The sequence below is a fragment of the Tachyglossus aculeatus genome, chromosome 1 (genome assembly GCF_015852505.1).
Source record: "Tachyglossus aculeatus isolate mTacAcu1 chromosome 1, mTacAcu1.pri, whole genome shotgun sequence".
NCBI classification, from domain to species: Eukaryota; Metazoa; Chordata; class Mammalia; order Monotremata; family Tachyglossidae; genus Tachyglossus; species Tachyglossus aculeatus.
The window spans coordinates 152827455-152841960 of record NC_052066.1 but is presented as its reverse complement, the minus strand read 5'-3'; the positions used below and the strand labels follow the sequence as shown (position 1 = coordinate 152841960).

The 14506-nt window shown below is 44.6% G+C and overlaps 1 protein-coding gene across 1 annotated transcript in view; it reads left to right on the top strand.

Moving 5' to 3' along the window:
- The window catches only part of PAPOLA (poly(A) polymerase alpha), a 114633-nt gene extending 110141 nt beyond the window's left edge, over nt 1-4492 (top strand). The window contains exon 22 of the mRNA XM_038766112.1: nt 4408-4492. Coding sequence (XP_038622040.1) covers nt 4408-4434 — 27 coding nt within the window. The 3' untranslated portion in view covers nt 4435-4492. The remainder of the gene's footprint in view (nt 1-4407) is intronic.
- Nucleotides 4493-14506: the final 10014 nt, after the last annotated feature.

Below are 14506 nucleotides of genomic sequence, written 5' to 3'. Positions count from 1 at the left end.
AAAGAAATTCTGGGAAGTAAAATGGCAGAAAGAGGGACAATTCTATTGTCCCTCATTCTCCAAGGAAAAGCAAAATGCCATAGTAAGGAGGGGCTGGTTTTGGGCATTTCTTGTTGTTTTGCAGGCAAGAGGCTTCATCATGTTCCTCGCAATCTATTTCTCTACCCCTTCTCAGCTTCCCTAGCTGGCTGTTTAATAATAATAATAATAATAGTATTTGTTAAGTGCTTACTATGTGCCAATCGCTGTACTAAGCACTGAGGTAGACACAAGGTAATCAGATACTACATGGAGCTTACAGTCTAAGTAGGTGGGAGCACAGGTTTTGAATCCCCATTTTGCAGATGAGGGAACTGAGGCACAGAGGAGTCAAGTGACTTGCTCAAGGTCACAGGTAAGTGACGGGGCTGGGATTAGAACACGTGTCCTCTTGACTTCTAGGCCTGTGTTTTTATAATGGCATTTATTAAGTGCTTACTATGTGCAAAGCACTGTTCTAAGCACTGGGGAGGTAACAAGGTGATCAGGTTGCCCCACAGGGGGCTCACAGTCTTAATCCCCATTTTACAGATGAGGTAACTGAGGCACAGGGAAGTTAAGTGACTTGCCCAAAGTCACACAGCTGACAATTGGCGGAGCTGGGATCTTTCCACCAAGCCACGCTGGTTCTTTGTTCTTCCTTCTCACATTAACTATGGAAGTCCTGGGTGACTCTTCTGTTTATGATCTGATCACAGCTTAGAAATGCCACATGTACAGATTCATTCCTCGGAAATCGATGCCTCCTTGAAATCCCCCAATCTCGGCCATCAAGTTTTCTTTATTTCTTGTAATAGTCATATTAGAAGCTCCTGACTAGTTTTTAAAGGGGACTTGTTAATTAGTTGTTAGCGCTTTAATTTTATGGTGAAGAGTTCATTCATTCATTCAGTCGTATTTATTGAGCGCTTGCTGTGTGCAGAGCACTGTACTAAGCACTTGGGAAGTACAAGTCGGCAACATATAGAGACGGTCCCAACCCAACAACGGGCTCACAATCTAGAAGGGGGAGACAGACAACAAAACAAAACATGTAGACAGGTGTCAAAACCGTCAGAATAAATAGAATTATAGGTATATGCACGTCATTAACAAAATAAATAGAATAGTAAATATGTACAAGTAAAATACTTGTATTTTGTATATTTGTATCTAGTAAAATACTAGATGGACCATCCAGAACTACACACCATACAGAATTCAGTTTCTAGTAAAAAAAAAAAATCGCAGTTTGTCCTCCAATCTGTACCTCCAATTCTGTTACTCTAGGAACTCTTCTAGACTGTGAGCCCACTGTTGGGTAGGGACCGTCTCTATATGTTGCCAACTTGTACTTCCCAAGCGCTTAGTCCAGTGCTCTGCACACAGTAAGCGCTCAATAAATATGAATGAATGAATGAACTCCAGTCCCCAAAGACTGTAAGCTTACTGTGGATGGGGAATGTGTCTGTCATATTGTATTCTCCCAAGTGTTTAGTACAGAGCTCTGCACACAGTAAGTGCTCCATCAACCCAACTGATTGATTGAAGGTGCAGAACTGCACAGTGGATAGAATGCAGTTAGAGTTGTCAGTCGACTGTATTTATTGAGCACTTACTGCATGAAGAGCACACAGTTCAGTGAATAGAGTTTTTAACACTGAATGCAGATATAGTTATTTAACCCAGAAATGTGAAACATCCCTCCGCATCACTGAGGAACCTCCATCCTGGCCTGCCCTGTTATGGTCCGGCAGGGAAGAGAGAATCAGCCTGCAGCTTGGCATCACCTCCACAAATCCCCAGGAAGACCAAAGCTGCTGCTGCTGTAGTGGCTACTGTTCATTCATTCATTGGATCATATTTATTGAGCGCTTACTGTGGGCAGAGCACTGTACTAAGCGCTTGGGAAGTACAATTCAGCAACACTTAGAGACAATCCCTGCCCACATGGGCTCACAGTCTAGAAGGGGGATGGGAGGGCCTGAAATTCTGCTCCTCTAGCCGCATAACCTTACAGATCTCTGTTTCTTTTGACTTTATCCTGTTTTGCTTCAACCCTCCTTCCGTGTCTGTCTCCTGTCCTCCCTCCTTCTTCATATTTTCAGACTGTGACCCCCAAAAGGGACAGAGACCACATGTAATTCTCACAGGTATCTTCTTTCCCAATGCTTAATAATAATGATAGCATTTATTAAGCGCTTACTATGTGCAAGGCACTGTTCTAGGCGCTGGGGAGGTTACAAGGTGATCAGGTTGTCCCACATGGGGCTCACAGTCTTAATCCCCATTTTCCAGATGAGGTAACTGAGGCACAGAGAAGTTAAGTGACTTGCCCAAAGTCACACAGCTGACAATTGGCAGAGCCAGGATTTGAACCCATGACCTCTGACTCCAAAGCCCGTGCTCTTTCCACTGAGCCATGCTGCTTCTCTAATAATAATATAGATATATGCTGCTTAGTAATAATAATAATGGTAGTTATGATGGTATTTATTAAGTGCTTATTATGTGCCAAGCACTGTTCTAAGCACTGGGGTAGATACAAGGTAATCAGGTTGTCCCACTTGGGGCTCACAGTCTTAACCCCCATTTTACAGGTGAGGTAACTGAGGCACAGAGAAGTAAAGCAATTGGTCCAAGGTCACACAGCAGACAAGTGGTAGAGCCGGGATTAGAACCCGCGTCCTCTGTCTCCCAAACCTGTGCTCTTTCCACTAAGCCACGCTGCTTCTCACGCTGCTCACTACAGGGTTCCGCAACAATAGTGCAGTGCTCTGCACACAGTAAGTGCTCTATAAATGTGATCAAATGAATGAATAAGTGCTTAATAATGATTATTATTATTTTGCTACTTGCTCTAAAATATGGTTTTGCCAACCAACTCATATTTCACCTTACTTGTCTTAGACTGTGAGCCCACTCTTGGGTAGGGACTGTCTCTGTATGTTGCCAACTTGTACTTCCCAAGCGCTTAGTACAGTGCTCTGCACACAGTATGTGCTCAATAAATATGATTGATTGATCGATTGATTATAAAATGTTTGCTGACATACCTTTCGTAATTGCCATTTAATGCAGTATCCAGATCTGTAATCCTCCGACATTTTTTGAGCACTTATTGTGTGTAGAGAACAGGACTAGGCATTGGGGTTCTGGTCCCTGCTCCTAGGAGCTGCCCTCAAGCAGCTTACTGTCAGTCATGACTTGAAGCAAATTCTGAAAGGCTGCTTCATTCAACCGGAAGGATGAAGTCGAAAAGGTCCTAGCTTTGGCATTGCCCAAATCTTGCATAGTTTCAGAAAATCTTCCCCGGAGTCCGTCGGCCCAGGTTTCGAGCACTAGATGGGCAGATATAATTCCTAATATGGATCCGGCAACGTCACACACCGTAACCTTTCTTTCCCTGGCTTGTGGTAATATGCGAACGATCGTCAAGCCAGAGCAAAGGGGGAACGGGTGGTTGTTCAATAAGTCCCTGCCCTCGTGAACTTTGGGAGAACTTCAATGTGGTGGTGAACAAGTAGCATGGCCGAGGGAAGCAGCATTGCCTAGTGGAAAGAGCACGGACCTGGGACTCAGAGGACCTGGGTTCTAACCACAGCTCTGCCACTTCTCTGCTGTATGACCTTGGGCAAGTCACTTAACTCCTCTTTGCCTCAGTTCCCTCATCTGCAAAATGGGGATTCAATACCTGTCCTCCCTCCTACTTAGGCTGTGAGCCCCATGTGGGGCCCGATTATCTCGTATCTACCTCAGGGTTTAGTATGGCGCTTGACACATAGTGAGCGCTTAACAAATACTACAATTAATAAGTAAACTCTGGAATGGGTTCAGAAAACCCTGAGGCCCATGAACAAGTGGTTGCTGGCCTGCATATAATAATAATAATAATAATAATAATAATAATTGCATTTATTAAGCACTTACTATGTGTCAAGCACTGGGAAGCAGCATGGTGTAGTGGATAAAGCATGAGCTTGGGAGTCAGGAGGTCATGGATTCTAATCCCGACTCTACCACTTATCTGCTGTATGACCCTGGGCAAGTCACTTCACCTCTTTGTGCCTCTGTTACTGTGAGCTAGGCACTGTTCTAAGCACTGGGGTAGGTACAAGCTAATCAGGTGGGAAACAGTCCCTGTCCCACATGGGCTCACAGTCTTAATCCTCATTTCACAGAGGAGGAAACTGAGGCTCAGAGAAGTGAAGTGACCTTCCCAAGTTCACACAGAAGACAAGTGGCAGAGCCAAGATTAGAATATAGGTCCTTCTGACTCCCACCTCCTTCCTTTATTCACTAGGCCTTTTCCCATATTGATATTATTTTTCTCTAACTATTTCTCCAACTATTTTTTCCTCTCTGTTGCTCATCTCTTCCATTTAATAGGACCGTTGCCAGCCCCAGATCCCATAAAGGAGTTTAAACTGGAAGCCGAGTTTGGAGCAAGTGCAGGAAGTAGAGCGCAGTCAGCGGGGACGATGGTTCGAAAATAAGGTTGCTTTTTCTTTCCCGGATTAAAATCAATATGGAATAAGGAGCCGGTTCTGAAGAGCCCTGTGTGGACATATTTGGATCTAATAATCAACCCTGCCCCAAACTGTCAGCTAGCGGCTCAGAAATATCAGAAATAGAGAAGCAGCATGGCTCAGTGGAAAGAGCACGGGCTTTGGAGTCAGAGGTCATGGGTTCAAATCCCGGCTCTGCCACACGTCTGCTGTATGACCTTAGGCAAGTCACTTAACTTCTCTAAGCCTCAGTTACCTCATCTGTAAAATGGGGATTAAGACTGTGAGCTCCACGTGGGACAACCTGATCACCTTGTATCCCCCCCAGCGCTTAGAACAGTGCTTTGCACATAGTAAGCGCTTAATAAATGCCATCATTGTTATTATTATTATTATCCTTCGCTGTCAGAGTGAGCTGATTCTCCTCCAACTGCTGAAGCCAAATTGTGAGGCAGCTAGAATCTAGACTTCCCTTCATCATCAATCGTATTTATTGAGCGCTTACTATGTGCAGAGCACCGTACTAAGCGCTTGGGAAGTACAAATTGGCAACATATAGAGACAGTCCCTACCCAACAGTGGGCTCACAGTCTAAAAGGGGCATTTGCTTACTTAAGGGAGTAAATGCTCCCTTACCGCCGGGGCGTGGAGACGACGCATCTCGTTTGGAAGCGCCCTTCCCCATCCGGCCCCAGCCACCAGACACGTCCCCCTCGACGGCGTAGCCGAGCGAAGACGGTAGGCCCAGCCTCCCTTCTGGGTTGCGCCGTAAGGCTAAACCAAGCCCGCGCCACCGACCGAGCTCGAACAACGACCGCATTAGATATTTTCTGCTGATTGAGCTGTCCAGTTGACTGGAAAGGGCTGACAGCAGAGAGGACGCTGGTCTGAGCAGAGCAGATTCCAGGCCAGCTGGTGGGGGGATGTGTCTGAGCCAGGTAATTATTGCCTAGTGCAGAGGTCGGGAGCCTCAGAGAGACTGATGTACTAATGAAACACAAATGGGACATCTGTGTTCAGGAGTTCAGCAAAGCATGGAGAGCCGAACTTTGCCAAGAGTTTATGTACTACTGAAAGCTAAATCGCTCCTTCAAACTAGGGGAAGACTGTCGAACGGCAAAGCCCACAAGAAAACCTTTTTTTTTTGTGCAACAGCCTTTTGATTGGGGTGATAGGACAACTCTTCATATTGATGGCAATTAGTCTAAAGTGATGACACTTTGACACGTAAACTGCCTTGTCGATTCAACCTCTACAGTAAGGGGATGGGAGTGAGAGGAGCCTGCCAAGCTAGCTCTCTTCCTCCCTTCAAAGCCCTACTGAGAGCTCACCTCTTCCAGGAGGCCTTCCTAGACTGAGCCCCCTTTTTCCTCTCCTCCTCCCCATCCCCCCGACCCTACCTCCTTCCCCTCCCCACAGCACTTGTATATATTTGTACAGATTTATTACTCTATTTATTTTACTTGTACATATTTACTATTCTGTTTATTTTGTTAATGATGTGCATATAACTATAATTCTATTTGTTCTGACGATTTTGACACCTGTCTGCATGTTTTGTTTTGTTGTCTGTCTCCCCCTTCTAGACTGTGAGCCCATTGTTGGGTAGGGACCGTCTCTAGATGTTGCCGACTTGTACTTCCCAAGCGCTTAGTACAGTGCTCTGCACACAGTAAGCGCTCAAGAAATACGATTGAATGAATGAACCTCTGAAACAAGTCGCCACTGGGGAGGTCAGGATTTCTGCGTCTAAAACTGCTTGATGGGGTGGGGTTCGTTTTGAAAGTGCTTTGCAGGCATTTTAGGCAGGAATTGGGATTTGGGATTGTGTATCTACCATCGCCGCTTTCTACAGGGTTGCCTTCTGAGACAAAATAAAGGCAAGATAACAAAACTGGGAATGGAGAGAAAGATGTTCTCTCAATCAACCAGTGGTATTTAGGGGAAGCGATGTGGCCTAGTGTAAAGAACCCAGCTCTGTCATTTACCTGCTGTGTGACCTTAGGCATGCCGCTTAACTTCTCTACGCCTCAGCGTTCTTATGAAACCACATTCCCATTCTTCCTCCCCTTTAGACTGTGAACTCCACGTCGGACAGGGATTGTGTTTGACCTGCTTACCTTGTATTTCTTCCAATGCTTAGTACAGTGCTTGGCAAATAGTAATCACTTAATAAATATCACAATTATTATTATTTAGCGAGAGCTTAGTGAGTGCAGAACACTGTATGAAGCTCCTGGGAGAGAACAGTGGAGTTAGGAGATGGGATTCCTGGCAATGTAGCATGGTGACATTTACCACACTATAGTGTGGTACAGGACAAGCACATATTTTAAAGATAACTTGGTTGAAAAATACTCAAACTGATATTAAACAACAGTATAATATTAGTTAAGATGAAGGTTTTTGGAGCCATGTAAAAATGTCCTATCTTGGAGCTTACACTGGACAGGAGTGCATCTGTATGCCTGAATTCCAGACTTTTCCTCTTTTCCATTTTTTAATGGTATTTGTTAAGTGCTTACTAAGTGCCAGGCACTGTACTAAGCAGGGGAAAACAGAAGCTAATCAGGTTGAACAGAGTCCGTGTACCATATGGGGCTCACAATATTAATCCTCTTTTACAGGTGAGGTACCTGTGGCACAGAGAAGTTAAATGACTTGCCCAAGATCACACAGCAGACAAGTGGCATAGTCAGGATTAGGACTTAGGTCCTTCTGACTCCCAGGCTGGTGCTTCCCTGTTTTCTTCCACTTGGACCGATCCTTTCCATTCAAAAGTACAAGGGATTCCGATCAAACTGAGGACCTACTTTGGGGTGAAGAGACCCCCAGGTGGTTTCTCTGATTGGAGTTCAATCCCCAGCAATAATTATAATAATAATAATAATGGCATTTATTAAGCACTTACTATATGCAAAGCACTGTTCTAAGCACTCGGGAGGTTACAAGGTGATCAGGTTGTCCCACAGGGGGCTCACAGTTTTCATCCCCATTTTACAGATGAGAGAACTGAGGCACAGAGAAGTTAAGTAACTTGCCCAAAGTCACACAGCTGACAATTGGCGGAGCCGGAATTTGAACCCATGACCTCTGACTCCAAAGCCCGGGCTCTTTCCATTGAGCCACGCTGCTTCTCTAATCTGAGAAACAGTCTTTGATTAGAGCTCACCTCTGATCCACCCAAGAGAATCTCGTGGATTGGAGCTGGTCTTCAATTTGTCCAAGTAGGTGTCTAATTGGACCTGTGTTTCTCAGACACCTTGGAAAGTTTCTTCGATAGAGACTGATCTCTAATCTGCCCAGCAGGGGCTCTCTGATTGGACTCATTCATTCATTCATTCGATCGTATTTATTGAGCGCCGACTGTGTGCAGAGCACTGTACTAAGCGCTTGGGAAGTACAAGTTGGCAACATATAGAGACGGTCCCTACCCAATGGCGGGCTCACAGTCTAGAAGGGGGAGACAGACAACAAAACAAAACATATTAACAAAATAAAATAAATAGTATAGTAAATATGTACAAGTAAAATAAATAGAGTAATAAATCTGTACAAACATATATACAGGTGCTGTGAGGAGGGGAAGGAGGTAGGGCAGGGGGGTGGAGAGGGGGAGAGGAGGCCTTCCCAGACTGAGCCCCTTTCTTCCTCTCCCCCTCGTCCCCCTCTCCATCCCCCCCATTTTACCTCCTTCCCTTCCCCACAGCACCTGTATATATATATATATATATATATATATATGTTTGTACATATTTATTACTCTATTCATTTGTTTATTTATTTTACTTGTACATATCTATTCTATTTCATTTTGTTAGTATGTTTGGTTTTGTTCTCTGTCTCCCCCTTCTAGACTGTGAGCCCACTGTTGGGTAGGGACTGTCTCTATATGTTGCCCACTTGTACTTCCCAAGCGCTTAGTACAATGCTCTGCACACAGTAAGCGCACAATAAATATGATTGATTGATTGATTGATTGAGGGGGCTCAGTCTGGGATATGGTCTCTGGTGAGGGATGGTCTCTTTCTGAGGGTGTCTCTTTCTGATCACCATGGGAATGGGTTTAGAGGAGAGTCCACATGCCGTGAACATGGAATCTGCAATAAAGCTGGTGGGGGAGAGGGGAATGGGGCCTGATAGGGCTGTCAGAATTCCCAACCAGCATCCAAGAACTGGTAGGACATCCCGGCTCCAGGGGAAGCTTTCCTAAAAAGAAGAAGCATTGTGTGATGGATAGGGCACAGGCCTGGGATTCAGAAAGACCTGGGTTCTACTCCTGGCTCCACCACTTTTGCTGGGTGACCTAGGGCAAGTCACTTCACTTCTATGTGCCTGTTAGCTCATCTGTAAAATGGGGATTGAGACCGTGAGCCCCATGTGGGACATAGACTGTGTCCTACCTGATTACCTTGTATCTACCCCATTGCTTAGCACAGTGCCTGGCACACAGTAAGTGTTTAATAAATACCAGAAAAAAGGTGTGCTTTTATAGCAAAAATTCCAAGATCACACTAACTTTTTGAACACTTCTCTACTGAACAAACAGCACTAGCATCAGATTTCCTTAATGTAAGTCTGTTGTTGTTCAGCCACCAGGGTCTCCATGGTTTCAGTGACATTTTTTTCAACCCGCCACTAAGTTTGCCTTGGGGAGTCAGAGTCCACATGTCTGAAGGCAGAGCAGATCATTTCATCTCTGCTTGGTGAATAATCTCAGACTGGAACAGAATCTCTTCCATCTCACCTGGGTTACCCAGGATCCTAGATGGTATTTTGGTCTTCTCTTGTCGTGGGCGTGTTTCCCTCATGTTGACAGTAGTTGTCAGGGTCTGTACCAACAATATATACTGATTGCCAGAATTTGACCAGGCTCTGGTTCCTTTATACTTGGAGTACACCCAGAAGAATTAGGAGACCCATTTCTTGCCCTCAAGGAACCTATCATCCTTGAGGTCTAATGTTGAGTGCCTACTGTGTACAATTGAGATAACAAACATGACATAAACTTCCAGTCTAATGGGTTGGAGTGGTCAAATAGACGTAAATTGCTACCATCTCGATCCAAGTTCTAGTCATACTGTGACTAGACTATTTCATCAATCTCCTCGCTGATCACCCTGATTCCAGCTTCTCCCCACCCCAATCTAAACTGCACACTACCACACGGATCATCTTCTTGGAATGTTTCCAGACATGTCTCCCCATTTCTCGTTATTTCCTGTCCACACCAAGCAAAAATTCCTCGCACTCACCTTAAAGGCCTTACACCAACTCCTCCCATCCTACATATCCACTCCCTTCACCCACAACATCCCAGATCTCTCTCTCTCTCTCTCTGCTCCTCCTAAGTTAACCTTCTTAATGTACCTTGTTCTTGGCTCTCCTGCCTTTGCCCCCGGGCTATTCTTCCAGCATGGAGCTCCCTCCCCAAATCCAACTGATCAATCTTCCCAAATCCTGCCTCCTTCTCCAATAAGTCCTCCCTGATTAGCTGAGAAGCAGCGTGGCTCAGTAGGAAAGAGCACGGACTTTGGAGTCAGAGGTCATGAGTTGAAATCCCGGCTCCACCAATTGTCAGCTGTGTGACTTTGGGCAAGTCACTTAACTTCTCCGGGCCTCAGTTCCCTCATCTGGAAAATGGGGTTAAATCTGTGAGCCCCACGAGGGACAACGTGATCACCTTGTAACCTCCCCAGCACTTAGAACAGTGCTTTGCACATAGTAAGCGCTTAATAAATGCCATCATTATTATTATTATTATTGTTAGCTCTCAGCACTCCAAGTAGAACAAACACATCAGTCAGTGTTCCCAGTATTTATGTACTTATACCCATTTTCAGCATTTTCGTAAGTACCAATCAATGGTATTTATTGAGCGCTTACTTGGTGCAGGACACTGTACTATGTGTCCTTACTGTAAGTGTACTTATGGTTTCTAGTCTGTAAGCTTGTTGTGGGCAGGGAATGTGTCTGTTTATTCATTAATTAAATTGTATTTATTGAGCACTTACTGTGTGCAGAGCACTGTACTTGTATTCTCCCACCACTTAGTACAGTGCTCTTGCACACAGTAAGCGCTCAGTAAATACCATTGAATTAAATACCATTCCCCAGTAAATATAGTGCTGGGGAAAGTACAATGCAATAGAGTTGGTTAGACACGTTATTCAGTTGTTCAGTTGCTTACTTTAATTAATCTATTTGACTACTCTACTTGATTACTACTTTTATGACCGTCTCCTTCATTAGTGTGTAAACTCTGGAAGCAGACACTTCCTTGCCTTGTCCTTCTGAGAGCTTAGTACAGTGCATTACACCCATTCATTCATTCATTCAATCGTATTTATTGAGCACTCACTGTGTGCAGAGCACTGTACTAAGAGCTTGGGAAGTACAAGTCGGCAACATATAGAGACGGTCCCTACCCAACAATGGGCTCGCAGTAGAGGAGGTTCAATAAATATTTTCACAGTACTATTTCAATGAGTGAAGTACAATCATTATGAACATGCAATAATTACAGCAGTGTGAGAATAGATGTAAATAGCATATCCAAGTTGAGAAATAAATCCACATGCCATAAATAAATGCATAAGGTGGCTGAGGGGATGGCATGATGGGAAGAGTGGTAGGATCTATAAGGGAATGTCTCCTGGTAGAGGTGGCTTTTTAAAAGGATTCTCAAGGAAGCTTACATTTAGCAGGGATTATTATTATTATTATTGTTACCATTAATAATACATACATACTTTAACATTCCTGGTGTTTACTTCTTTTATTTAACTGCAAGCAAAGATAGTTATGGCCTACTTTTTGCTTTACCATCCCCTTCACTAAAAACTTCTCCATTCAAATCTTTAACTTCAGGGAAAGGAGGAGAAAATGGCAGGATCAGAAAACAACAGCAACAATGCAAACTTTTCTTCCTTGGCCAGAAGCTACGCTTTCTCTAGGGCTTCTTTCGGTGAAGCTCTTTACACATCTTAGGTGTGTAAGACCCACGGATGTGGGTTGGAGCTGAGCCTAACTTGCTTTGAACCGCATCATATAGAGAGGGGAGCTTAATCAATGGTTCTGCAGATGATGATGGTGATGATGAATGATAATGGGACTCATTCTACCTCAGAAATCACCTTGTCCTTTCTTTCTTCAGATGATGTTACTGGTTTGAAGGGGTCTGGAGTAACGAGGACTCTGCCTGGCTGCTCCTTTTTCACACCTGGCTTCTGAGGTCCTGCAAGTTCTGTTTAACCCATTCCACATGTTTCCCAAAGGTGACCTAGCTAGATGCAGGGATTTAAGTAACTGAAACCACAAAGAGGACAACCATCAAATGGTTCCTTCAAGCTCCCTTCAGTGACACCGTCACTGGCGGACGAGTGATCGGGGTGGACTACTGATCTCACGGGTAATCGGAGTGGTTTAGTGTACTTGACATGTTCAATCAATCAATCAATCGTATTTATTGGGTGCTTACTGTGTGCAGAGCACTGTACTAAGAGCTAACGTACTAATGTACTAATGTTCTAATGTACTAATGTTCACGATTTTACGGGATCAGAAAGAAATTGTGGGTCTAAGATAGCCCCAAGCTGAAGACCTTCCCCAACAAAGCCCAGAATGAATGATAAATTGATTTCAGTCTCAACCCCATGCCCCAGGACAAACCCCAGAAAAAAGAGCTTCTCAATGATAAATGGGCTTCATCCTCCATCCCGTACCCAGCTATTTTCAGGTGGGACAGCATGAACAGTTCTAGCATTTCTTCAGGGGACTCCATTTTATGTTTGAAGCTTTCTGGCTCTGGATAACGGACAGAGGGGAAGAAGGAAGCAATCAGATATGCTGGTTCAAAGGTGACTCTAGTCTCCAGGGGTCTTCTAAACAGGGTGAGAGAGCAGTGTAAAGGTGAAATCTCCAACCAACACCCAAACCCCTCTTCGGGAGTCCAGGCGAACGACGAGCAAACTGAACAGGGAGGGAAGGATCTTAGGCAGAGGTGATGCTAGACCGGTCTTAGAACAGTCAACGATCTGGGAACCAGCTGGTGTTCGGTATGGGACTGGCCTAGGCCACCAATCTCTGGCCCAGGGTGGGATAGGAAAGCTTCTAACGGGTTTTTGACTTCGAACTGTCATAAATGAACTTTGCTCAAAAGTGCACTCTAGGCAGAAAGAAGAGTAGCGAAATGGCTTTCACACACTATTTCGGGATTGCTGGCCCTGAACATTTATCACTTACTGATGCATATAATTTGCCTGATGACTCAGTTTCATGTATTTTAGTTTCCAAAGATAAACAGTTTTTGCAGCATTCCTGCAGAAAGGGTTATATTTAATAATCTCTGGGTAGCAGGGCAGTCTGAAGAGAAAATTGAGTTGAAAATATGTAGTTTTTTGTAATGCTATTTAAGTGCTTAATATATGCCAGGCACTAGGCTAAACTCTGGGGGTAGATAAAAATTAATTTAATTCATTCATTCAACGGTATTTATGGAGTGCTTACTCTGCCGAGCACTGTACTAATTGCTTGGAAAGTACAATTCGGCAACAAATAGAGATAATCCCTACCCAACAATGGGCTCACAGTCCAGAAGGGGGGTAGTTAATCAGGTTGGACACAGTCCGTGTCTCACATGGGATTCACAGTCTTAATCCCCATTTTACAGATGAGGGAACTGAGGCACAGAGAAGTGAAGTGACTTGCCCATGGTCACACAGCAGGTAACTGATGGAGCTGGGATTAGAACTCAGGTCCTTCTGACTCTCAGGCATCTTTACATCACACCACACTGCTTCTCAAGATAAATATCCAGTGGTTTAGTTCGGTTGCAGTTGGATGAAACCAAATCTTATTGACCCCCTCATTTTCCGAGGCAGCATCCTGGTTACTGCACAGGACGGTTCTTCAGGAGACTTTGACGGAACAGTAAAAGTGCCAGGGATGAATTGATGGGTAGGGAGAAGAAAGGGAAAGACTGTGTGCTCTATGGCTCAGCTGGTCTTTGGCCAGGTCCTAAGAAGCAGTGCGGCTAGCGGGAAGAACACAATGAGAAAACCTGAGTTTTAATCCTGGCTCCACCACTCGCCTGCTGTGTGACATTGGGCGAGTCACCTAACTTCTCTGGGCCTCTGTAAAATGAGGATTCAATCCCTGTACTCCTTCCCACTTAGCCTGGGAGCCCCAGGTGGGACAGAAATGGTGTCTGACCTGCTTATATCTACCCCAGTGCTTAGTGTAGTGTTTGGTACATGGTAAGAGCATAATAAATACCATCAACATCATCACCGTCATCATCCTAGGGACTGTCTCTATATGTTGGCAACTTGTACTTCCCAAGCGCTTAGTACAGTGCTCTGCACACAGTAAGCACTCAATAAATACGGTTGATTGATTGATTGATTGATAGGAGTTATCAGCGGGGCACCCAACACCCCCATCCCCTCACAGCAAGCCCCAATCTTGCCCACCCACACCCCTCAAGACTGGCACTAGAAATACTGCATTTGGCCCAGAATCGTTGTGAATGGGCTAGTGATCAGAACCACATGTACTGTATTAGTTTACAAGCTGGGAAGAATGAACAAATCCAAGACTTCTAATGCCAGAGGATAAACAGATCTTAAAGTCTCTCTGCTCACCTTGGGTACCCGCATATCACTGTCATTTGCACGCCATTGCTCCCAGGGATTACTGGTTAAGTGCTTAGTGCAGTGCTCTGCACATAGTAAGCGCTCAATAAATACGATTGAATGAATGAATGGTTAAGATCAATCTAACCAAGAGATCTTAAATTCAACAATCTCATTGCACATCCTATTGCATATTTTGTCTTGTGCTGTTGAGTCGTCCCCAACCCGTAGCAACTCCATGGACACATCCCTCCCAGAGTGCCTCATCTTCATCTGCAGTCTTTCTAGTAGTGTGTCCACAGAGTTTTCCTGGTAAAAATGCGGAAGTGGTTTACCACTGCCTCC